Raw genomic sequence first — 25,190 nt, 5'->3', positions numbered from 1 at the left:
TATACATACAAATACATTCTAACAGAACGAGATTTAATTAGCTGAGAAAAATCTATACTGCTGGTGAGACAGTTTGTAACGTAAAACCAGTTTGAAATATTGCGCTTTGGTGAAACCGAGCGCATAATAATGTACATCGTACCGTATGACCTACTTAAAACCTTATTTTGATCGATTAAGATAACTTAGACCTATCCTACACTCTGACCGTCTGCATGCTATGTATAATGAGACCTGAGAGAAACTTTAAATATTAATAAATGTTTCTTACGTAGTAATTAATTGTCTTCATATGATCTCTCCAAAAGTGCATCATTTCGGAATAATTGATTTATTATTTAATTGTTTCTATTGACCTCATTAATTGTGCCTTGTATCTTCGTATGTCAATATTATTATGTACAATGTAATTAAGTAGAGCTGAGATTAATGGTACAGTATATGCTAATTTTACAACCAAAACGTCGGCCTATGATATTTTGGTTGATAACTATCAGCAAATATCAGCCTCCGGACTAAAAATAACTTCACTCTAAAAATAATTTCACAAATCAAATCAAATGAGGTCATAATCATGGGAAAATGATAAAATCGTTTTTACAACTATGAATTTATCGTTTTCCCATGATTATGACGTCATTTGATTTGATTTGTCAAATAATTGTTTTTGTATACACGATAAATCGTTATCGAATCTTACTAGTGTGAAAACTTCTCTTATTTCTTTTATTTTCTATATATATGAACAATTGCTTTTTTCTTTCTATCGTTGATCGTTATCATCATAGTGTAAACAGGCTTTAATGCTCTGTTCACACAGTTAAAGCCTGGTTTCCATGCAATCGCTACACTCACTGACAACTGACGGTGGAGCTGGAATCGGGGAGCCATCCCAATTGCGTCGGGGATCAGTTACAAAATGTGTAGCGACCACTGACCTCTACTATAATAGCTGGATTGTCCATCGGCCAATCCTGATACAGAAAAAAAAGGTGAGGCTCCGACGCCATGTTGGAGGGCCTAAGTGCCTAACACTTTCAATAATAAATTTAAATTTAACGTAGGATTTTTTATGCAGTTTTCAAAAGCACGAGCGAAGTCGCGTTGTTATAGTGACGTCGATCCTAACAACGCAAATAACTTGACTGCATAAAAAGTCACATCAAGTAGATAGATGATAATAATCATTACGTTAAATTCAAATTTATTATTGCAAGAATCGTTATTTTTAACAATAATTTAAATAAATGCCAAAAGAAACTTGTCTAACACTTAGGTCCCCCAACATGGTGTCGGTCGCCTCACTAAAACCAGCCAATGAGCAATCCACCTATTATAGTAGAGATTAGTGGTAGCGACGCAGCAGTGGAAACACTGTAGTGACGTGTAGCGACTTTTAAACCAGGCTTAAGTTTTATGTGACGAACACAAAACGTTATTACATACCGTAACGTTCGCGAACGTTGTGAGAGTCAGGTTGTTTGTAAAAAAATGACGTTAGCACAACGTTGCAGTAGCGTTAACAACGTTATTTAGTTGGAAATTACGAAGGTCCCAAATTGGTGGAGTGAAATTTCTGGGTAATTTGTCGTTTAGTGTAATTTCTGGGTACTGTTTTTGGTTTATTGATTAACATATGATTTATGTTAATTCAACGTGTTTCATGCCGTTACCAAAAGCCATACACATATTAAACAGAAACAGTGGTTTTTGTAAGTGGGAAACAATAAGCAAAATAAGTCATTTTCAGGTTTTATTAAACTTAGATGGTGATGCAAAGGCATAGAGTTGTTTAAATAGTTAAGTAACAAAATATTAAAAAAAAAACTGTTGTTTGATTTTTTAAAATATACACATAGGAGCCATTTTAATATTCACAATGAGAATTTTATATTTTCTGGGATAACTGTAAAAATTCTGGGAAGCAGCGATTTGATCCTTAAAAATCTGGGAAACCCACAAATTTCTGGGAACTTGGGAGGTCTGAAATTACGTTATAAATACGTATTTGGACTTCTACAACATAACGTTTTGAACACCAAACTGTAACGTTACTAAGTGTAGTTAGCTGGCTATGACTTAACCTGATGCGTTTAATGAAGTACAAGAGAATTTCACAGATACCTGTCTTAGAACACTTTAACATAAGTTGAAGGACAGAGCATTGTGAGTATATAGACCATCACAGAACTAGACCTAGATTTGAAATACGTGCCGAAGTGGTATTGCGGCAAGTTACTCAATGAGAATGAAACAAATCAGAAAATCAAATAGGCCTTATATAAAGTAGTCAATAGGCCTTATATAAAATAGTCAATAGGCCTTATATAAAATAGTCAATAGGCCTTATATAAAGTAGTCCTAAAGGAGGATATAATTCTATTGTAAATGACATGAAATTTGCCTTTTGGCCACGATATAATATTTGATCAGTGATAGATCAAAATAATATAATACTAGTGTGGAATTTATAGGGTTTTTTTTAGAGGAACTTTCTTATGGATTATCGTACATTAATTTTTAGATAGACACTCGCTAATAAGTTAGACATTTCAAAGCATACAATATTATTTTATGGAAACTTATCTTAAATATATTCACATCGAATACATTATAATTTGCATAGGCCTAATGGCACTCGAAACAGCATTTCTATTTTATATTTTATTTGTGGTTTATCACTGTTTATACAATGATTGAAAATGTCAAACGGTGCACCTAAATGAGAAAAGACATCATAAACTTTTAAACAAAGGGATACATATTTGTATATTTACAACTTAGATTGAAGCGCTCGCCATTCATTTCAGTTCATTGCGTTTCTATTGCTCTGTCATAATGGGAGCAAATGACAACTTTTCCCTTATAAAGACATGCATGAGTATGCGCCTGCGCTTCTCTACGTGATCTCGAACTTGGCACGTCGTCTTGCCAGATTGTATTCAACGGAAGGTACATGACCAAACGTATTGCGAAATCAAAAAGTATGAATTAAATTATTTGCATTTATAGCGATCAATATTATTCTTTTGATGAAATCGCCTGTAGATACATGGTCGAATCATTCGACGTCCGAAACAATGTAGATTGTCTCTCTAGGAAACGTTTAAAACAATAATAGGCCTAAGTGTATAAATGTTGTTTGATTCGATTCCTGAGTTCACCGCACTACATGTAAAGGAAAGAGAATAGCGAAAAATAGCATGGCCAGCGTGATGATATGACTGGACAATAGTTGCGCCGTTCCAGCATCTTTGTTACAAAGTTCTTTGTCACAGCATTCAAAGCAATCGAAATCCTTTTCCTTCTGTTCGCAATTGGTTTGTTCTTTTCTATTCTTTCGGTAACAGGAAGGTTCGAGAATGCAATTTTTTACTATCTTTTTAATTTTGTACGTGCCGCCTGTAAAGGAATAATTTAAAAAAGAGTGTAAGAAAGATGATTTTAAAATCAATGCAGTGTAGGCTTACTGTCCGTACATAATTTGTAGTTCTTTTTCAAACTGGATAGAGGAACAGTCATAACTTTACTTATATTAACCGCGTTCCTCTTTCCTAGTTCAAACTGCATTTAAGGGAAAAATTCTAGTTTGAATAATGAACTAGAAACTAGATTAAAAAAAGATAAGACAAGACATGACAGGAAAATGCAAGAGAAGATAAAGATGTATAAGAAAATATAGGTAAGATTAAAAAAGTATTTGCTCCAGTACGAAAAATGAATGCTCGTACTAGAATTTACAGGTAAATATTATAAAATATACTATACTGTATAGGCCTATAACAAAATATTACATTGAACATTATTATATAGCGCTCAATGCAATTAATATGAAATACAATACAAAAAATATTAATATAAACTGCCATCAGCAAACAATTAACAAAATCATGATATTTTAGAGGAACAGAAAAACAAACCCCAACGTTACTATCTATTAAAATTCGGTTTGAAAACGAATTGGAACCAATGTAAACCACTCTTACAACCTCAAACTCTAATGGTCGTCAGTAATTTAAAATTTACCATGGCTCAATATCGCTTTAAGGAATTCGATGATCTTGCATGCTTGTTGTAGAGCTAAAGTTACCGCCATCGGCACCTGACTCTCCTTACACTTATCGCCTCTGCCATGCTTGAGTTTCAGCTGGAGGGCTAAGATACAATAGTGAACCTTTTGCTGAAGAGACTTTAAGACAATGGTCACGTGTGTAATTCCCCATGTACATTAAAGCACGTCCACTCATTGGAAAATGCAGGGAATTACTTTAGCTCCAGGTATATTGCCCAATTCGCTATCAGAATGACCCCGCTGCACAGGTCCTAATGGACGGTATTTTCCGACGGAGGGCCGATGTCCTAGACATGGGGAATAATGATTGCCAGTAGCGAATATATCGCTGTCTTACACACGTAGGTGACAACCCTTTCACAAGACAAACATAGCTGGCTACTCAAGATGCTTTACACAAGTTTACACAAGCTGCAGTTGTTCATGAGAAAGACATCCTGCAACAGTGACAGGAATTGATCCCATGGCACTGGGATTGAAAGGGCAAGCATCTTAACCATAAAGCTATTAACTCCACTTCACGAGAGCGTAAGAAGGGTGGGGTGGGGAGGGGGGAGGAGCAGAGGATTCCTGTCATATATTTTTCTCAACACGAATTATAGAGCTGCCCGACGAGGTTGGCGGATCTCCCCACAACGGCTCGCCTCCCCCACTACTGGCACCACCTTCTCACAAATCTTAATTGTGTCCTTGGGCAAAATACTTTTTCTATAGATGCCGCTCTCCATCCAAGAGTTGGGTACCATGGTGAGAGGTGTATTATTTGGCATGAAACTGAAAGTGCTCTAAATGAATTTGACAGTGGCGTAAATAGGGGGTACGTGGGGGAGGGGGCGCACACTAATCCAAAAAATACTCGCCTCTCCCCACCAGTCTCCCCACCAAAAATGACACTGACGTAGATGAAAATCACCTAAAATTACCTTATTTTGCGATTTACAGCCCCTTACCTAATTATGGACCCCCACCCCCCGTATGACCTTCTCGCTCCCCCACCAGCTCCCCCATTTCAAGTCTCCTAGATACGCCACTGCATATAGGGAGTGGGGGAGGCTTTACATTAACTTCCTCCGATTGTGTTTTTGGACTCTTCTTTAATTTTGGTGCCCCTGACTTGAATTATAATTATTATTTATTGTTTATATCTTATCTTATTATCTTATTGTGTGAGTTACTATTATTAATTGTGTATTACGCAATACCTTATCCTAATTTTAAAACCAAAGGGTGTACTGCTTGGCCTTATAGCTCAGAACAGGATGATCGGACGGCTTTGGGTTGGAATCCCGGAAAAGGGGGAGGGGGGAACATACGTTTTTCTTAAAATTTTTATTTAGGCCTATTTTTCGTATGTGGATTTTAGTGGTCGAATAAATAAATTAAATTAAATTAATTTACTGTATTCTGTATCCAATGACCAGTAAAATGGCTTTGTATCTAAAAAGGAAGGTATGGTATACGTGCTACATAAATAAAATCAATATAAATTTTTATTCGCAAGTATTTGGGAACATACTAAGCATTCGGTATGATACCAAGTCAGGTGTAGCAAACATAATTCCTGACGCAAACAACATCGGAATAACATCAATATTAATATTATCATGTATATTTTGTAAGTAGTATAGTAAGGCCTAATCCCTACTTTTGTCAGTGAGTAAAAGGGCATTCACACCGAATCCGAAATTTCGGATAGGAAAGCTACTGAACCGATTAGAAAATCTAATCAGTGTGTAAGGATAAGGGCGCTGGCGTTCAGCTTATCGGAAACGCGGTCCGAATTTCGGTTCGGATCTGTTGTGAATACAGTTTAAGAAACAATAAAAATTTTAAAAAACAAAATGTATTTACCATGGTAACGGGTCTCTGTAAAACATCTATTAGTTCCTTTGTCACAAAATTGTGGTTTGCCTTCCAGTTGACATTCTTCTGACGAATTTGCTTTACACGTAAAGCACTCAAAAGCGTCGTCTAAAACAAATAAAACGCAGTGATCTACATTTTAGTTAGGTTAATGAGATTGAAAAATATGTTTACAAAGATAGATGCCTTAACAAAGTTGAGGAGGGTACTAACTGGCTTTCTGAAAAGCTCTCTTACGAAATGACGTCATATTGTACAGTACCCCGATACTCTTTGACTGTTGATATAATGGCTGTTGAAAAGGAACATCTAGAACTCTATCCTGCCATGGCCGACGCGTGCCTTACACACCCGAGGTGTTTATGATCAGGCCTACATAGAAAATTATTAAAATTAGTCTTTAGTCACTACATAATTCCGACCGGGGCCCTTGGCGCCCCTTGGCCCATGCTAAGTCACTTGCGTGTTCACATCGCTCGCCTTCGAGCCCCTAGCTGTACTCGTGCCATTGTTAATATGAAATCATATAATAACAAGTCAGGGTCAACCAAGTTGAATTATGTCCCGCTGAACGTAAAGCAATACAGCACACGAGTATCATCAATCAATAATGTGATCTATCCATTCGAATAGCAACTAAAATGCTTTGTATTTTAGACCTATTCGTCCACTGTAATGTAGGCCTACAGTATAAAACGTTTGGTATAATGATGTAACTATATAATTTAAGTCATTAGCGTATTTAATCTTTATTTGAATATTTTGTTTGTAACATTGACAGTTTAGTTTTTTCCACAATTGAATCGTTAAAAATACCCTTCAACTGACTAGACACATTGTTACGTCATTAGTAGGTAGACTTACGTAGTTATTTTGTGTAATGGATGGCCTTTAAAAGGAACGAGAAGCGATTGCCTGCCTTTACACTAATAACAACATACTATCGTTCATCGTTCATTACGACAGTTCATATAATCTTTTCTGTTATCTTTAAGCAATTATGGAGACAATCTATACATCAAGGACCAGAAAAGTTGACATAAAGTTAGACAAAGATAAACATAGGCTGAGGACAGGTGGACGGCATGTCTCACTCTCCAGTTGAAATCCAGTACCGTACCGTTACAATTTAATGTAGGCCTATAGAGATTAATTCAATATACATAATATTATAATTTTGTTTTAATAAGTGTTATGCTATGCAATGTACACAAATATACAGGTTACAACATATGTTCTTCAAAATTTATAAACTTTTTGAATGCAATGAGCTTTCCGGAGTGTTAATCAAACTTAACATCTGACCAATCAGAACAAAGCCAAAAACGCGCTTGTCCAATGAAACACGTGTTTACCAATAAACGCAAACGTTGTGTCGCCTGCAATTCAAAAGAGGCAATATATAGATATATATATAGATATATATATATATATATATATATATATACATATACATACATATATACTGTATATATATAGGCCTATTAAGAGGCCTATAAACGCAATATATTTATATATTATATGAATGTATGAATGTGCTAGTGTATATAGCCTATATATATATATATATATATATATATATATATATATATAGCCTATATATATATATATATATATATATATATATATATTCTCTATATATAATCTGTCTCTTATACACATCTAGATGTGTATAAGAGACAGGGTCAATCGTGACGTCATTACTGTAACTCGAAATGTTATTTTCCCATTCCCAGCCGTGCACTAATTTGTCATTAGTACACGGCTTGATTGATCATTTTTCGGTTCGTGTGCAAAAGGTGAAAACGTTTGTTGACAAGTGGTAAGTAAAAAAATGATTTTCGTAAAACCAGAAAACGGTTAAAACAAGGTTGATTCAATATTTTGTATGAAAATTCCTTGAATCAATGAAATAAACTAAAGAAACTGAAAATTTAATAGGAATATTCTAGACCTATTTTATAGACTGAGAAACAGTTTAGGCGTAGGCAGGAAGCCGCCGAGGCCTACGTATAGATCGTAGACTAGCCTAGATGAAATCATCACACGATTTTACCTGTCTGCACCGCCCAAAAAGTGAGTACTATGTTCCTCAAATGCTTTAAGAAATGTTTATTTTTTTATGAATGTCTATCAAAATATTAAACTCATAACAAGTTCTTCAAACACAATAAAGTATTTACTCATCGTATCCGTACTGTGTAAAGACGACGATTGATTGATAAAGCAATCAGTAAAGTGCTTATCTGTACATTAGGGGAAGTTATTATATTTAGGTTAGATTAATGCATTCAAAACATTTAAAGCATTAACCTAACCTTCGCATAATAATTTTCACTAGTGTATGATACGCAACTCTACTATTTATTATGAGTTGATAGCGATATTACACTAAGGTTGTTTCAGCATGGAGGTATACCGGTATGTTTTCAGTTAATTAACTCTGATTATTATGAGTTCAGAGAATCGTATGATTTTTACCATCTGTTAGATAATGAAAGAAAACAAAATACCTGACATTTGATTTTCGTTTAATGTTCGTTCACATGGGAAAAATATTGTTACATTCAATATTGTTTGTATTAAAATAAACTTAATAACTGAAGAACCAATATGCTAACATAGAATAACATACCAAATAAAATTAATATAGGCCTACATACCGGTACATAATGACGATGACCTACGGTCAAAATTACAATCTCGTAAATCAATACAATGGGCCTATCTTTATTTATACACACGGTATCCCACACCGCAATACGGCTTAGAGTTTATATAGTATATAGCGACATTATTATTATTTTTTTCAAAAGAGCTTTTTGGAGTTCTGTTTCGCCGTTTTAAGCGCTTAATATAGAAGCGTGACTTTTTTTCTCGTCAAGGGCCTAGACCAACACGTAGGACGTTGAATAAACGCATGTTTATTAAAGAGAGTGAAAATTACGTGTTTCTCTATATATAATGTATATAGGCCTATAGGCTTATATAATCAACCATTGCTCCAATGATTTACAGTATAGTAAATAAATGATATATAGAACTTATAGGCATATAAAAAATATATTTCATAGGCCTATATATATATATATATATATATATATATCTGTGATCACAAGTGACAGAAAACATAAGTTCAATAACACTAAAAATAATATGTAATGATCTAGCTACAATTCTAGAACAATTGTAAAATGTAACAAGAAACAGAGTAATGAACATTAACAGAATTTATCAAATTGTAAAATCTAAATAAAATGAGTTACTAGGATCGGATCTTAGCTAACTGAATTTGGCGTTTCAGAATTGAGAACAAATTGATTAAGTAATGCGATGTTGTAATTTAAGGAGCGACTCACATCAATCTAAATGTTTATAAATAGTCGGCGAAACGTAAATTATGTTGCAATATTAGCGCTTACTTAGTAAGATGAAGGAGTGTAATAAATTACTGTGGGACTATACCAGGGGCCTGGCACCCCCCCCCCCCCACCACTGGCGCCACCCCTGGATTATACAAAGCTCGGTGAGCCGAAAAATAGCAGTAAAAGCAAGCAGATTAGCAGGGCCGTAGTCAAGGGTGCCACTGAGGGTGGGGTAAGTGCAGAAATGACCAACTGGGGATCCCTAAATTGTTGGGGGTCAACGAATAGAGCCGGTTGGATCGCAGTTAATATTGAGGCTGTAGTAGGTTTATTGCACTAGACTGAACAAAATCATTGATGTCGTTTCGTAATACCATTGAAGAATACCAAGAATGTATACGTAGACAACAGTGTATACCGGTACCTGGTTATACCATAATACTTCCATGGTTATACCGTGGTTTTAATGTATTATCGCGATCCTGTTAAAATATTGAAGTTTGATATTTCCAATATTTAATGATAAATTTAACGATAAAATAATAAATTTAAATATGATATAGGCCTATCAACTAAGTAGCCGTTTTAACGTAAAATTCTATACAACATGTTATATATAAGAGATATACACAACAAGGTGAACTATTTTCTCTTAGCGTATAGACACATTATTAAACTGACATGCATCCGCAGTGATCAATAGTGTTGATAAATGTTTCGTGTTAAAGCGACCGTAGCGCGAGTTGACCTGCCGTCACATTTGTTGTTTGCTCAATCGTTGGTTATCAGCGACGCAGTGCGTAACCTTATACGCGTTCGGGATGTACACTCACTATTGTAAGCCATCGCGTTAAGCTTAACAGCTCGGTTACTAGGTTTATAGGTAACTGGGTTTTACTTGTCAATTAATAAGATAAAAATAGATACAAAAACAAACGCAATACGATTATCGTTCTTCTGTACTGGACACAGATATGAAATTTGATATGGGAGATAGATTTCCATCAGATGACCGTGGGCAAAACGTGGCACACATTGTTAGGGTATAATATAAAGCAAACTAAAATAATTCTTAACGGAATAATTATCTAAAAATATTCTAATTTCCATCGTTAAAAAAGTCGTAGGGACTTATTTTTCTTATTATTGTCTCAGTGTCTGTCGTTCATTTTTATTAGCATAAAACTCCGTCCATACTATAGGCCTAAATTTTTTGTGACAAATGTGTGTGATGTGTCCATATTGGCATGGTGATGTCATATTACACCCATACATTATTTGTCATATAACATTTTATAGTGCAAACATGGCTTTATTAACAATATAAACCTAATAATTATGAAAACGTATATAGTACCGTAACGTATATAGTGGAATTTGATGTATCGATTAACATGATTGTTAATGAAACATTATGCCAAGATTTATAGTCGCGCGTATAATGTTTTTCTTTTTAAATTGGAATGAATCAATGTCTCCTTCATTTTTGCTATTATTGACCGAATATCATGCTTTGGATACATGTAGCTCAGTTGACTAGATTCTAGGGCTGTCCCCAGCAGTTGGTTATAATGCAAACGAACTGTTCCAATCGGGGTTGCATTCACCCAATACCGCCTATGCATTTGTGTCACGAACCTTAGAGTGAGGCCTGGAAATGTGTTTATTCAACCTGCTCTCTGTAGGCTGCACGTAAGTGGATAGAATCCGACGTTAACAATTAAGTAAGAACAGATTCACCATTGGCTTCATTTGATAATAGGAAGTTTTCGCAAGCTTAGAAAAACGATAACGAATACGGTTACGTCATCAAACCCTTCCCTTACAGATATCTGTCACAAATTGCGAGATTTATGCCTTTGCTATGCCATGCCTTGTACATTAATCCAATGATTCAGCTTGTACATAGTGTCAAGGAGGAATTATTTTAGATTCCTCCATGATATTGTCAAGAATGTTTTAGGCACGAATGACGATAATGATAATGACGTATTCGTTATCGTTTTTGTAAGGCTGCGAATCTCCCTAATGATGTAAATTACCACACCATATAAGAACTGGCCTAACTATATAATCAATATAACATATTGGTACAAGAATAAATTTAGCGCTACAGCACCAATTAATGACGTCCTAATTGTTTGATTTAATTCAAATAATGGGGTGGTGTAGGTAGAGTCTTTTGTAAATATATATTACTTTATTTCGGCCTGTATTATACTCGCATTGAAAGCAGCAACACCAGTGGTACGTCCATACAATAAAAAAATACAATTACATAGGAAATAAGTTTAAAGCAATCATAAATCATAAGAAAAATAAACATATTTGATATATAATTAATCATTTGGGTTACCCTCTAAGTAAGAAATACAAAATTCTTAATGTTTGAGCGATTTGTGATTAGCGATGCATATAATAACTCTTCTTTAACTAAACAAGGTAGGCCTACATCCGGCTAAACCTTGAAATTCACGGACCAACGGATTTAGAATACCCATAAATCCGTTGTAAAACATAAGGGGAACTCTCACTAATTCAAGGAAAAGATCATGTTATTAACTTCCAACGAGATGTGGGTAGAAACAATTCAGTTTTTACTGCTCAATAAATCATATTTAGAGAATTTTTAATAAAATTCTCTAGTGGTAACAGATTACAGGCAAAAATGTATCATGTCATACCTAGCGACTCACTGGACTAACTTCATTTATGGTTCTAATGATTTTAAGCACCATATATATTTAGATGATCTGTCTGATATAGATTCAAATCTTTCAATCATCTTTGTATATATTGTAAAAAATACATTCAACAAGCATGGAATTTGAGATTAAATATCTATAAAAATATTATTACCTAAGTACCACCTATATTTTAAGATGTTTATTTTCTTGATTATTATTATTATGATTATGGATATTTATTATTTATTATTATTGTTATTAATATTCTAATGTATTTGTATAATGAAACGTTGTAATTTTGCTTTATTTTCCAAACCCTTTTGTACTGTAATGATTTTAGTAGTTAAGTTATCTTTCTTCTCAATTTATTGTTGATTTTTCTCTATTGGATGCACCGTCATTTCGGATGTGTGACACTGTAATAAAAGTGATTCCAAATAAACTAACTAACTAAACTACTGCGTAAGGAGTGCGTGTGATAAATCTAAAAAGAGCGAATGTAAAGGAAAAAAAGAAAAACATGAGTATATAAATTTATATCTATCGCTTTATGTCCTACTGCTACCGAAGCAATAAAAGCACGTCGGTAAAAACCACTGAAGTACTATTAAAGCATTACCCGTGAAAAGCGAATTTTATGTTAGCACAGCAAACGTGAAGTGAACCTGAGAATAAATTAATATCACAATCGCAATGATGCAATTGATTCTACTGTTAACTAATAGTAATGGTATACATACAAACATCAAAAGTGAATTCATTTTAATTTGAAATGTGTAAAAGAGCACGAAAATCAAATGCAATTCAATTAAAACTAATCCCATTTCTATTTACTTAATCGACGTTCATTCTTTCGAAATAGCTTATAACGGTTCATCGTTCCATCGGCGATGGAAATCTACTTTAAAATCAATTTTAATATTGAAATTCGCACTATATTAGAGTGATTAATTGATTATCTAGTAAGTTTCTAAATCATTATTTCCAATTGATTTTCGAAATATCATTTCACGCAAGTTGGTTTTATGAATGTAATCGTAAGAAAGAAACGCCTTATTGATTTATGTTTCGTTTTTTTTTCATAGCCAGTCGCATTCGGATGTTGCCTAATACAAATATTAATATATATATATATTATATATATATATATATATATATACTTATTGCGGGTTCGATTCCCTCCAGATACCTCTTTTTGCATAAAAATATAAATAAGGAATTTTCGTTTATGAATTATGTTTGATACGATTTAATACAGCATATTCCTTTATATTTGAATACATTATTATTATCTATATTTTATTTGTTCAAACTCATTAAAACCACCCCATTATTCTACTGTCATCATTGTAGAATGCAATGAAGGGTTATACAATCCTAATCTGACTTATGCCGTCCTGAATATTATATATACAAGCAGATTACAACAGTTTAATTACTGGAACAGCCTCAAACTCCGGGAACCAGCGTATATTTTTACCACCATTTTCTAAATACGCCATTTTGGAATTCATCCGAATTATGACACACGCTTTACAGGGTTTTTTGGATTCAAAATATTAAGTATACAGGTATGTATAGGATGTTTTCCTCTAAAATTTTAGACTTACACAACTCTAAAGCTTACAAAAACATTAAGGATCAGTCTAGGCCTGGGCCCTCGGAGTACCCTAGTTTAAAAACGAATTTATAGCTGTTACAATAAAACTATGTAGGCCTACACTGTGAATAACATAATAGTGAGAGTAGAAGGAGCTTTTATTCTAAGCACGGATGAAAATTTACGATAATACACAGTAAGTTATAAAAGATCACCGTGTTGCTGTATTTACCAATGGGCATACTCTTATTTAATTATTTATCATATTTACATACACGATTCATCTAATTGTAGATTTGTGACCGTGGCTATGATACAGTCCTGAGTAGTTCACGTCTTCATAATTAATATTTTTACTATCACAATCGTCCTTGAGGCGAAGTGAATCTGGTTAAAGATGAAGTGAAGTACAAGCCCTACTTCGGGTTAACTTTCATTTTTAATCGATACGTGGGTCGCCTTAAAAATTGTCAGCTACCGCTCCGAGTTACGACATTAATGTGCACCAAATTAGAGAAAAATTAGCAAATTACCTGACACGATAAAACATGCGTTGCAATGAATAACTGATTCAACGCCTCTTTCCATAATTATTAAAGAATCTAAAGATTATATAAGTTTGCCTTCGTGAAGTAGACCACATGCTTTGATAGGAATTTACCAATCAGCACCGTCAGCTGCCGAGTCCATAAAATTGCGCCTAGTTTAATTACACGCGCAGCTCGTCAATAGTTGAGCATTATTTATGCTATCATTTACAAATTAGTATGGCGTTTTTGTAGTCATTGGTGTTCAACCACACAAATTTACTGAATGTAAAAGCGAAAGTTAGGAACCTGACGGTTTGATGCTATGGACAGGTTTGTGAGAATAGGAATAGAAAATAAGCTGACTGCGCATAAGCAGAAGAGAGGATGAAAATAAAATAAAAGTGTAGTGTGGTTTACTATAAAGCTGAAAACAAATGGAAAAAGAAAGAATGAACTAGATTTGAAAAGTAGTACAAAGAGAAGAGACTTCCTAAGGCGATAAAAACCAGTCGCGTATCTAGGGGCAGCGCAAATGGTCGCTCCCCCAGTTTCCTCCGAATTAACTAAAGTTTTAGGGGCGGATTCAGCCTGTTAAGAAAAATGGAGGAGCGAGGATCTTGGGGCAGAGCCCTGCTGGAGGTTCTAGCACCTTAGTTAATTGGTGGTTGTATTTTTATTGATTTTTACTTGTTAGCATAGCAATTTTCTGATAAGCCTTACAATATTTGTTTACAACAAAAATAGGGAAGTCCTTCACGCCCCACCCACCACCAAAACATAAATCCACCATTAATTTTCGTATAGAAATTTTTGAAAATGAGAAAGATGAACTTTAAAAGAATTTAAATGGAGACGAATGGAGATGAATAATAAAAGAGGAATTATGCAATAGGCAATAATGTAGCGTAGATTTATAGGCCTATATAGCTTCACAGTGGCAGATTCAAGGGGGCCCAGAGGGCCCAGCCGCCCATCCCCTCCCCCTAATTTTTTTAAAATAAAAAGAAATTGAGAAAAAAAGAAAATTCTAGTCAAATTTTGAGTCTCAGAGTGCCGTTTCCGGCTTCTAGTTACAATAATCATAATTTTCTTCCCAAGGGCGGATCCAGAATTTGTCAAAAAGGGGGGGGGGGGCCACAACATATTCAAAATAGATAAGTGAGAACGCTATTTTCAATATAGGCCTTTGCCTTGAAATTTAAAAATTTAGTGGCAAAACGGGGGGCACGTAACCACCGTACCCCTTACTGGATCCGCCCCTGCTTCCCTTAGACCCAACCATGGTGGGGCTGAGGTAGTATAGACCCTTCTTCTGTGAAAGTCCCTCTCTGCCCCCACCCCCTTTTCAAATTCATGGATCCGCCACTGCTTTATACGGAATTTCCAAGGCGCACGAATACGGTACATTACCGACATTAACATGACGGAATGGTTCTGGTGAATGCGAGATGCGAAGAGCCACATTTTAAGCTATGCTATTACAAAAATCAATCACCATCATCATCATCATCCTCTTAAATTCTGCAATTGATTTAAGATTTGTAAGTTATTTTGATTCATTCTTACACTGAATATTATGCTATTGTTTAAGTAAATATTAAGCGAATTCACATCTTCGTTTATTTATTATTATATTTCGTTAATTTATATCGCATGCACATGTGAGCCGGAAGTAATGGATTGCAAATAGTATTGATTGATGTATTGATATAATACCAGGCCCACCCAGCAGACTGGAAGTCGTAATCGATTGTACAATATTAATTAGATACTGAATTGATTTACTAAACAGAGGCAGCAGACGTCTGTTAACATGAAAAAGGTAAACGTAAGGAGGTGCAACGAAAATATAGGCCGCTGTGTGAATCCTACCGAGTAACGCAGCAGCCTGTTATTTCGTTTTTTTTTAACATCTTGCTTTACTGAGGACTTTATTTCTATATCTGTGTTTCTATTATTATATTTTCATTGAACAATTTCGCTTCCTGTTTGTGGGCTGTCTCTTATACACATCTGTCTAGGCCTGGGCCCTCGGAGTACCCTAGTTTAAAAACGAATTTATAGCTGTTACAATAAAACTATGTAGGCCTACACTGTGAATAACATAATAGTGAGAGTAGAAGGAGCTTTTATTCTAAGCACGGATGAAAATTTACGATAATACACAGTAAGTTATATAAGATCACCGTGTTGCTGTATTTACCAATGGGCATACTCTTATTTAATTATTTATCATATTTACATACACGATTCATCTAATTGTAGATTTGTGAATGAACGAAGCTTGTACCTGTCTCTTATACACATCTAGATGTGTATAAGAGACAGATATATATATATTAATAGGTATAGCAGAAAATGTAAGAGCAAGCCAGATAACGCAGTGAATGCAAAGCTATCTATTATTAATGTAGCAAACAGATGAAGAATCAGAAAAGGAAAACAAAAAGAGCCAAATTAACGTCCACCGAGACTCGAACACGAAACCTTCGCGCATAAACACACAACGCTTACAGCATGGCATAGTACATGTTCTCACATGAACGAGCGGCCAGAAATCTATAGATACAGTTCCCTTCCACTGTACATGATGGTAATTTGGATATAGGCCGCTATAATATTTTGGCTGGAACACATCCCAGTGATCATTATTCGATATTGAATTCACATAAACCTTGGCAACTAATTAAATTAAACTGATTAAAGTGTGTTCCGCACTCAATGTATTCGATATTTACAAAATTAATTTCGCGAAGAACAACACGTAATACTTCATAGCCATACTTTAATAGCCTAATTTCAGCAATCATATGTTTACCCACTGTAAATATTATAAACGCATATCGGGGCCACGCCATGCTTACCTTGCTAGCCTTAAAATAGGCGTTATTTCTACCTGTATTTTGCGCGTTAAAACCTGACAAACTGGCCTATCGTTGTGTAAATGACTTCGTCTCGGTACTTAGTTTGAACATGATTATCTAACTACCCCATCTGAAATGAATGTACTATTATATTCTGTCTCCAATTTGTTGACGTGTATCCCATTGTGCCAATCTTTTTCTGTCTAGCATCAATTTGTTGACTCATTGAAAAACTATCTTGTCCCATTTTCCCTTTAATTTGTAATTTATAAAATATTAAAACTGGGTCAGAATAATGTCTGTGATTTAGCAGCGTTTGTCATTATTTCATAAACTATTCTTAGCAATATCAACAAAATATGCTATTAATATACGTACGATAGGTAGACATTATGGCATTCGGTTGATAAAAAAAAAACTACAATTTCTAAGATTGTGGCTTATCTTAACAGTGAAATCTCGATAGGTCTGCTTCAGTAAAGTACAGGTTGAAGCAGAATACACTTTTACGATCATGGATGTCCTAATTTCGGCATTTTCCGTAAGTGCCCATGTGCATCAGTTCACATCAATTGGGTTAATGCGATTAGCCTGGATTCAAACCATTTACATCACATAAAGGTAACATAGCTTACAAACAAACTAACCTGATCCACTAACAGATCATGCGCCAGTGCAAACCAAACTGGCATACTCAACAGTATAGAGTGCGTCTTAGCAACAAAACACGAAACAAGAAGGGAAGAAAGGAAAGTAAAAAGGTCAAAAGAAAAAAAGACTAAAACGTGACTAAAGAACAAAACAATAAAGACAACAAAGTGAGTCAAGTTGTGCACGTCAGATACACGTTTGAAAATTTCTTTAGAAATGGGATTCAGCAACAGACTGTGGAAGGAAGGTTATTCCGCAGGATGCTGAATCTGTCGATGAAAGAGCGCGAGAGACGGACTGACATGGGTAGTAATGTGTACTTGTTGAACCCTGCAAGGGAGCAGTAAGTGTTGTACTATAGCGAGAGAAATGCGACATTAATTTTTTTTTAAAGTAATGGAACAAAAAATTGTGAACGTTTTGAGGTTTAAGATTTCACGTTTTGAAAAAGCTGTAAATGTATAGGTTTGTCCGCACTGTTCCCGATAGGTGCACAGTACTCGGTCAATGAACGAAGCTTGTACTTCAGTAGAATTTAATGAAATTTAGAGGTGTGGACAGGATGTGTTTGCTGGCAAGAGAAGCTCGTTTAAAACATCTTGCTCAAATGAAAGTGCTCCCAAAGAGTTTGATGGAGTCAGTGTTCAAAAGTTGGTGAGGTGGAAAACCGTGCGAGATCTGCTGGTGGTCAAACATGTACACTCTTTGAGCGAACACATCATAACCTATCCTGCATCCCATTGCTGCATCGTGTTTAGATCCCGTTGAATGGAAGCAGAATCGATTAGAAGGAAATTGATGTTACAATAAAGTGTGATATATGCATAAAAAAACGTTGAATTCTCACGACGTGTAGAGATGTGAGTTGCAAAATTAAGAAAGTGTAGTATGGTGTTGCTCCAGAAGATACTGGAAAGAAAGGAACTGTGGCATTCTAAAAGGCATCCATAAAGTCTCAAAGACTTTAGTTTCAAAAGGAGACCAAATGCGGGACCTTTTAAAATGCAGCATCAGGTGGAACAAGCCAGATTTTATGTTTCTGTCAAGTGTCGGTGGAAAGGAGCAATGCGTTTAATGTAAATGTAAATGTGAATATCACGAGCAGAAACCACTGACAATGGTGTAGAAAGTCAGTTCATTGCAAGTTCCCCCTTGTTGTTTGTTGTTGGTGGTGGTGATCTCCACTCCATCTCTCATCTGGAGAAACTCAGGAAGTATAATTCGGTCCTACACGTTTCCTCAATTTAAGAAAAATGACATTTTAGAAATATAGACCTATTCATTCATTAGGCTGATATCAGACCGTTCTTGTGTTGGTGAATCGCAATCACGACCACAACTTAAAAACGCATAATCACGCACTACACATTGTTGCGTAGTATATCTCATTGTATACGGATTTTTACGACAGCTTAGCGCTGGTGAATGAATAGTATGTTAAATTTAAATGTGAATTTAAATTTTATAATGAAAAACAAATACTAAAAGCCGCATATTGATTCAAATAAAAATACGCAAAAAGTTGAATTATGAACATGAATGTAAGAAAGAAATAGAAATATGAATATTACATAGAGTATATTAGTCAGAGATGTTTACACCCGCTATATCCAAAGATGTATATTTATAAAATATAAAATTGTTGATTTAAAGATTTAAACAGAAAATGTAATTTATTAACTTTCAATAAGACGTAGAACGAAGCGATTTCGTTTTCGTTGACTTACAAACTTATATTAAGGAAATCCTCAAATTGATTAACAGCCATTACATTAAAAAAAAGATGAAATTAAGTAGTTTCCGAAAGTATTTTCAAAAATAAATCTTAAGTGGTATTTATAGGTGGATATAGATATAACGTCAGGGTAAATGATGACGTCATAATTGACTTATAAATGACTTTGTAAGTCCATCGTAAGGCCATCCTCAACGTTAATGAACGTTATTTTTAGTCTATCTTAAACCATGGACTTTAGTTTACGTAGTTCCACTAATTGCTTATTATAATTTAGTATTCCTATTAAAAATGAAACGGATGCAGTTACACATGAAGCTGTTGAAAAAGAATATTGAATTCTTAAAAATTCATAGGCCACTAATATAGAAAGGTCAAGATTTATCAGTCAGAACTCCAAACGTACTTGAAAACACTGTGTTTTCTGTATAGGCTTGAAGTAAGCGTCCATACGGACTAGCATTTACACTCGCTGGTGTTAATCATAATTACAGCGCATAGCTGAAATACAATAATTGTGAACTGGCCATTTGGCTCTTAAGCTAAGTATTCTCAGTTTCAACAGCACGTGTCATACCCAGGGGGTCCGGATTGGGCCTCGAGGAACCACCAGGCAGCCAATATTGATCAAGTGATCCTGGAGAATTACATTAATATAATTAATTGTTCTATCCGAGACTTTGCAAAATGTACTTGAGGTGAAGAGTGTTAAGTTAATGAACTGAACTCCATTTTGGTATTGGTAGCATTATGTCCGCGGAATGTGATAAACACCTATAAAGTTCACACTCTCCAACTAATTCCCGCACGTGTGTATTTTGGCTAAAGTGTGCGCGTGACTCTGTGGCCCAAAGCACGTATCAAAATATTTTCTAACTAGAAAGAGGTCGCCATATGAACCGGCGGAGGAAATTCTTAACATGGTTATTCGCAATTGATTAGAATGATAAATTAGAGAATATTACAAAATTAAGCTTCGTTCCAGTTTTCTATCGAGTAGAAAACACGTTTAATGCACGATATTTATCAAAAATAATCATGGTAATTTTACCGTACTAACCGTATAACAATCATAATGACGTTGGCCATTGTGTGTCTAACGAAAACGGATGAATGCTACTGTCTAAAATAATTACATGTATAATTCGATGTATAACGTATGTGAGAAGCATTATTTTTATTTTTCAGTACATAACACTAGTATACAAGCAGCATTATTGTTATTTGGCAATAACTGATGTAAGCTTATTGTTATAAATAAATTATATTATATATATTTAAAAAAATATGATAAAAATTATAATAACAGGCTAATATGGGGCTTAAAATATATCGATAAAGGTAATGATGATGATTAAGATTATAAAGACAATGGGAAGGGTGATGGTATGGAGATAAGGATATGATGATGATGATAATAATAAACATAATAATAATAATAATAATAATAATAATAATAATAATAATAATAATAATAATAATAATAATAATAAATAAATCTTTATGTTTCTTATTGATATTTTTTACTAAATTACTTTGCAAAACATAACCGTAATAGGGATCCAATAAAGATAAACCTTCAAATATCAATATCAAACACAGTTTGATCCACAAAAATACAATAGCAGCCATTTGTTTTTTACAGTATATATATCTACCTTCAGTTTTACGTGGCAAGTTTAGTTCACGACTAACAAAATGTTGAACATTTAACTGTAATAAAAAACGAGTTGATAGGTATATAATGGAGGGCTAGATTGCCGCTAAACGATCAGTAATGTATATTTTAATAACGAGCATGATGAAGTTGAACAATTCTCATTACACTGATAAGATACTCTAATGGTTATATATTCGACTCTGTGGCTCAAGGCGAGAATTATAATAGGAAAATAATGATTTAATGTTTATATAAGAGGTCACAGGTCATATACTGACCACGGGTCAAATACTAAAGAGATAGTATTGCAATTCATTTGAAAGATCAAAGATGAAATGTTTAGACAAGTGTTCATCATACTCGTATTTATTTTTTGAATTTAAAAATAACTGATAATTAATGCATTATTACAAGTATATCAAGATTTGGATTTCTGACGAATATGGTCAAAGAAGTATGTCATTTTTATTTATCAGTGGAGGTGTACCTCCAAACCAAAGTTTATAGTTTCTTGTGCTTTTATAATATTCATTGCGTATTACGCAACAGATCGCCCTCTAGAATATGTGGTTGTCTCGTGGTTCAGTCACAAATTAGAGTATTCGAACGGTAACCAGAAGGTCTTGGGTTCAACTCCCGATAGGATCATCACGTTTTCTAAAAAATATACGTATACATATACATATAACAATGTATGTAATTGCATTAAATGTATTATATATATATATATATATATATATAGCCTATATACATGTTTTCATACAATGATGACATAAAGTCTGTATAATTTTATTTTTATTGACATAAGAATCAACTAAGTAGAATTAGAACTAATTTATAGCAACAATTTTCAATGTAAATACAATACATTTATAATATGAAATCAGCACAAATGTAATTAAAACAATAATAGTTATATATATATATTTTTAAATAAACCTAAAGGCCGGGGTTTCAGTCCCTCGCTGTACTGCAAATTTGCTTGTGTCCTTGAGCAAGGCACTTTATCTGCATTGCTTCTCCTGTCTTGTCGGGCTCGTAGGTAGACCATACAGGCCTGTATGGTACATCTTATTCCCTCACAATTCAAACAAACCATCACTGCATGGGTTCTCTCCACACAGGAGTATGGTACCTGGTGGGGTTGCTTACTCCTGCGATGTTTACCATCAACACTTAAAACACGAGGACCCAATGACCAAGGAAAGAAAAAAGCGATTTGTGCTACAAAAGAAAAGGCGCTGTATAAATGATATATAATAAAATAATAATAATAATACAAATTTTCCCAATAATTTCATGATGCAAAGTTAATGACCAAATATTTCTTTTTTTATTTAAAATATTGAGCTTTCTGTTGGATTAATGTAGCATGAATAGAGTAACGACTTAGAATTAATAGGGCATGTTGTGGTATGTATTAGAATCCTAAATTACACGAAAAAAAGAGGAAACAAAATCCCCATGGTTAAGGGTCAAAATTGACAAGATTGGTTTATATGGAGTAACACATTCAGTATATATATATTTGTGATTTAATAAATTGGTGCATTATTGTCGTATCTCAATTCAATATTACTGCTGTCTCTTATACACATCTTATAGGCCTATATTAATTTCTGACGTAGACCAGTAGACACAGTAGGCCAAATTATATTCTTTCCATTAGACAGTTTCATATGCCTATCCGTATAATCTTGGGTTTCAGATGAATGAAATGTAGAGGTTTAAGTACGTATAGGGCCTATTATTATTACCTTTTATCCATATTATTTTGAATTTCTGATGAGTTGCAAACGCGGGCAAAGGGCATATCGACGCAATAAATACCGTATTATTAGACAGCATAGGATTTGTATATTTTATACACAAATTCTGACGTAGAGAAGCAAATTATGATAATTATAATAGATAGCTTCATTCTGTAGACCATACAGAATGCGAACCGTAGGCTTATTTTAGATTTCTGACGTATAAATGCAAAGAAGTACGGTACCGTACTTAATTATAGTATCAGACATCATATTGAAAGTTATTATATTTCTGACATAAGGCTGCAGAGAAAAAGAGCTAAAATGTTACCGTATATTCTGTGTAACCGTGTATTAGTTTTTTGTTTATTTTATTGAAATAGGGGTGTGCCTAGGCCTATACACACACACACACACACACAAATAGGTCTTTTCCATTAGACAGCTCAATATTATCCGTTAGTGTTTTTTAAAATTCCAACCAATGGACGCAATGAAATACTAATATTAAATTTATAGTATCACCTCAAAATAAAATAGCATAGGCCAAGATCATCTACCAGTGGTGGCGCCATGATCTGCTCGACCGGTGGGGGAGGAGCGATGTCCCCCGACACTAATGCCAATTTTCCGACGGCAGCCCAGAATGCCGGAAACTTTGACAATTAAGGGATTTGAATAGCTAATTTAATCGACTTCTGAGTCTCCCTCCCGACTAAATGTTTCTCCCCACCGGTCTCCTACAGGGTCCTGCCCATCCCCACCTTCCCGGCTGTCGCCACCACTATCATCTACATGGATAAGACACACATTTCTGGCGACCATCTGTCGTGTGCTGTAATCACCTGTCTGTTTTTGATGCCGCAAACAAATGTAAATTTAATGTATTTTAATAAAGAAATACATGGCATGATATTTAAATCTGTCCATTATGCAGTTATAGTACAGTACAATAAAAAGTGTATACAGCATTAATGTATTATTGTACATTAACGAGAGCTAAGGATATTGTTTATACACAAGACTAACGAAACTTAATGATGTTGGATTCTGAGAAGATGAAATAAAAGTAGATTTACAATCACAATAACAAAAATTTCACAATACTACAAAACACTTATGCCTAGCATTAAAACATGGCTTTCCTAATAAATGCATGGGACTATCATTATAATTATATTTGAAATATACGTGGTTAAAACGCATTAACAGACAATTAAAATTATCATTCTTAAAGGCTCAAACACTGCTAGTAAAAAATATACAATGTATTTGAAAGTTACGATTTAATCGTTCGAGCCCCATGTATTAATAAGTTTGACGTACCGGTAACATTAAACGAACGTGGTACGCCTAAATGTTTAAAAGCAGACCATGGTTTCATGTTTAAACTGAACTATGATATTGGTTAACTGGTTGATTGATTGACTCATTGATTGATTGATTGGTTGATTTATTGATTGATTGATTAATTGTTTGATTGATAGTGATGGATTGATTTAATTAAATTGACAAATCATTAGGGATGTTTCGGTATTATGTAGGCCTACTTGTTAACATTGGTAAACGTTTGAGCATGTTCTGTTAGTCTTTGGAGCGTGCATTATTGTCATATCTCAATTCAATATTACTGCGATGGCGGTTTGTTTTATAAATAGGGTTACTATTTATGTATGAATCAATGTATAGGTTAATGTTGACATATGATGATGTTTACTTTTCAGGAACGACAGTTGCGGTGATGATTACACATGTAGCACCAATATATATTTACAACTGACATATAAATGCAATAATCATTTATACTAATAGCGACATAACTGTAAATAACAAGTCGAAAAAGACTATTAATAAACTACGTGGGCATTTGCACAATAGTATTAAATATAAATAACTGCGCTGAGTATTTCTTGCCGATTAAATTTAATTGCTATGATGTTCGCTGACTCAAACATCTGATTTATACATTATTTGTGTTCCCAGTGCTAAGCAGCAAAAACTTGATTTGAATATAATTTCCTGACGGTACCAGCTGCTACCTATAAGCTATTACGTTGCTTAAAAATAAAAGTTTATTCACTATACGAGAGCCTTCAAGTTGCATGAAGGGAGAGAAACTAGTGGTCTTACTAAAATAATATTGAACGGACCTCTGTGGCCTAAATGGTATGACGTTCGCTGAGGTAGCGAGATATTGCGGGTTCGATGCCCACCAGAGGCCTCTTTTTTCATGCAACTATTAAGAAACTTATGTTTGATACGATTTATACAATGCTTCAACATATTTCAGCATTATATATATATTTGCCTTTATATACATATATATATATATACATATATATATATATACATACATATATATAATAAAAAGTCAAAGTTCTGTATATGTTTCAAAATAAAATTGTACTAATA

The 25,190-nt window shown here is 34.2% G+C and overlaps 1 protein-coding gene across 3 annotated transcripts in view; it reads right to left on the bottom strand.

Annotated features, from left to right (window-relative positions):
• LOC117104662 overlaps positions 1–25,190 on the bottom strand; it is a 26,492-nt gene continuing 1,302 nt past the window's right edge. For 2 of the 3 annotated variants that reach the window (XR_004444799.1, XM_033245542.1), the window contains exons 2-3: positions 5,924–6,043; positions 1–3,402 (exon numbers count right to left, since the gene is read on the bottom strand). Coding sequence is in view for 2 of the 3 variants with exons in the window: in XM_033245542.1 (XP_033101433.1) it covers positions 3,161–3,402; positions 5,924–6,043 (362 nt within the window). In the remaining variant the exon portion in view is untranslated. Of the gene's footprint in view, positions 3,403–5,923; positions 6,044–6,148; positions 6,429–25,190 lie in introns of those variants that run through there. The other variant, XM_033245543.1, reaches the window with a different exon arrangement.

Source organism: Anneissia japonica, unplaced genomic scaffold (assembly GCF_011630105.1).
Source record: "Anneissia japonica isolate Jap-2015-1 unplaced genomic scaffold, ASM1163010v1 scaffold287712_len2945570_cov188, whole genome shotgun sequence".
NCBI lineage: Eukaryota > Metazoa > Echinodermata > Crinoidea > Comatulida > Comatulidae > Anneissia > Anneissia japonica.
The sequence above is the reverse complement of the archived record's forward strand: the minus strand, read 5'-3'. Positions and strand labels throughout refer to the sequence as shown.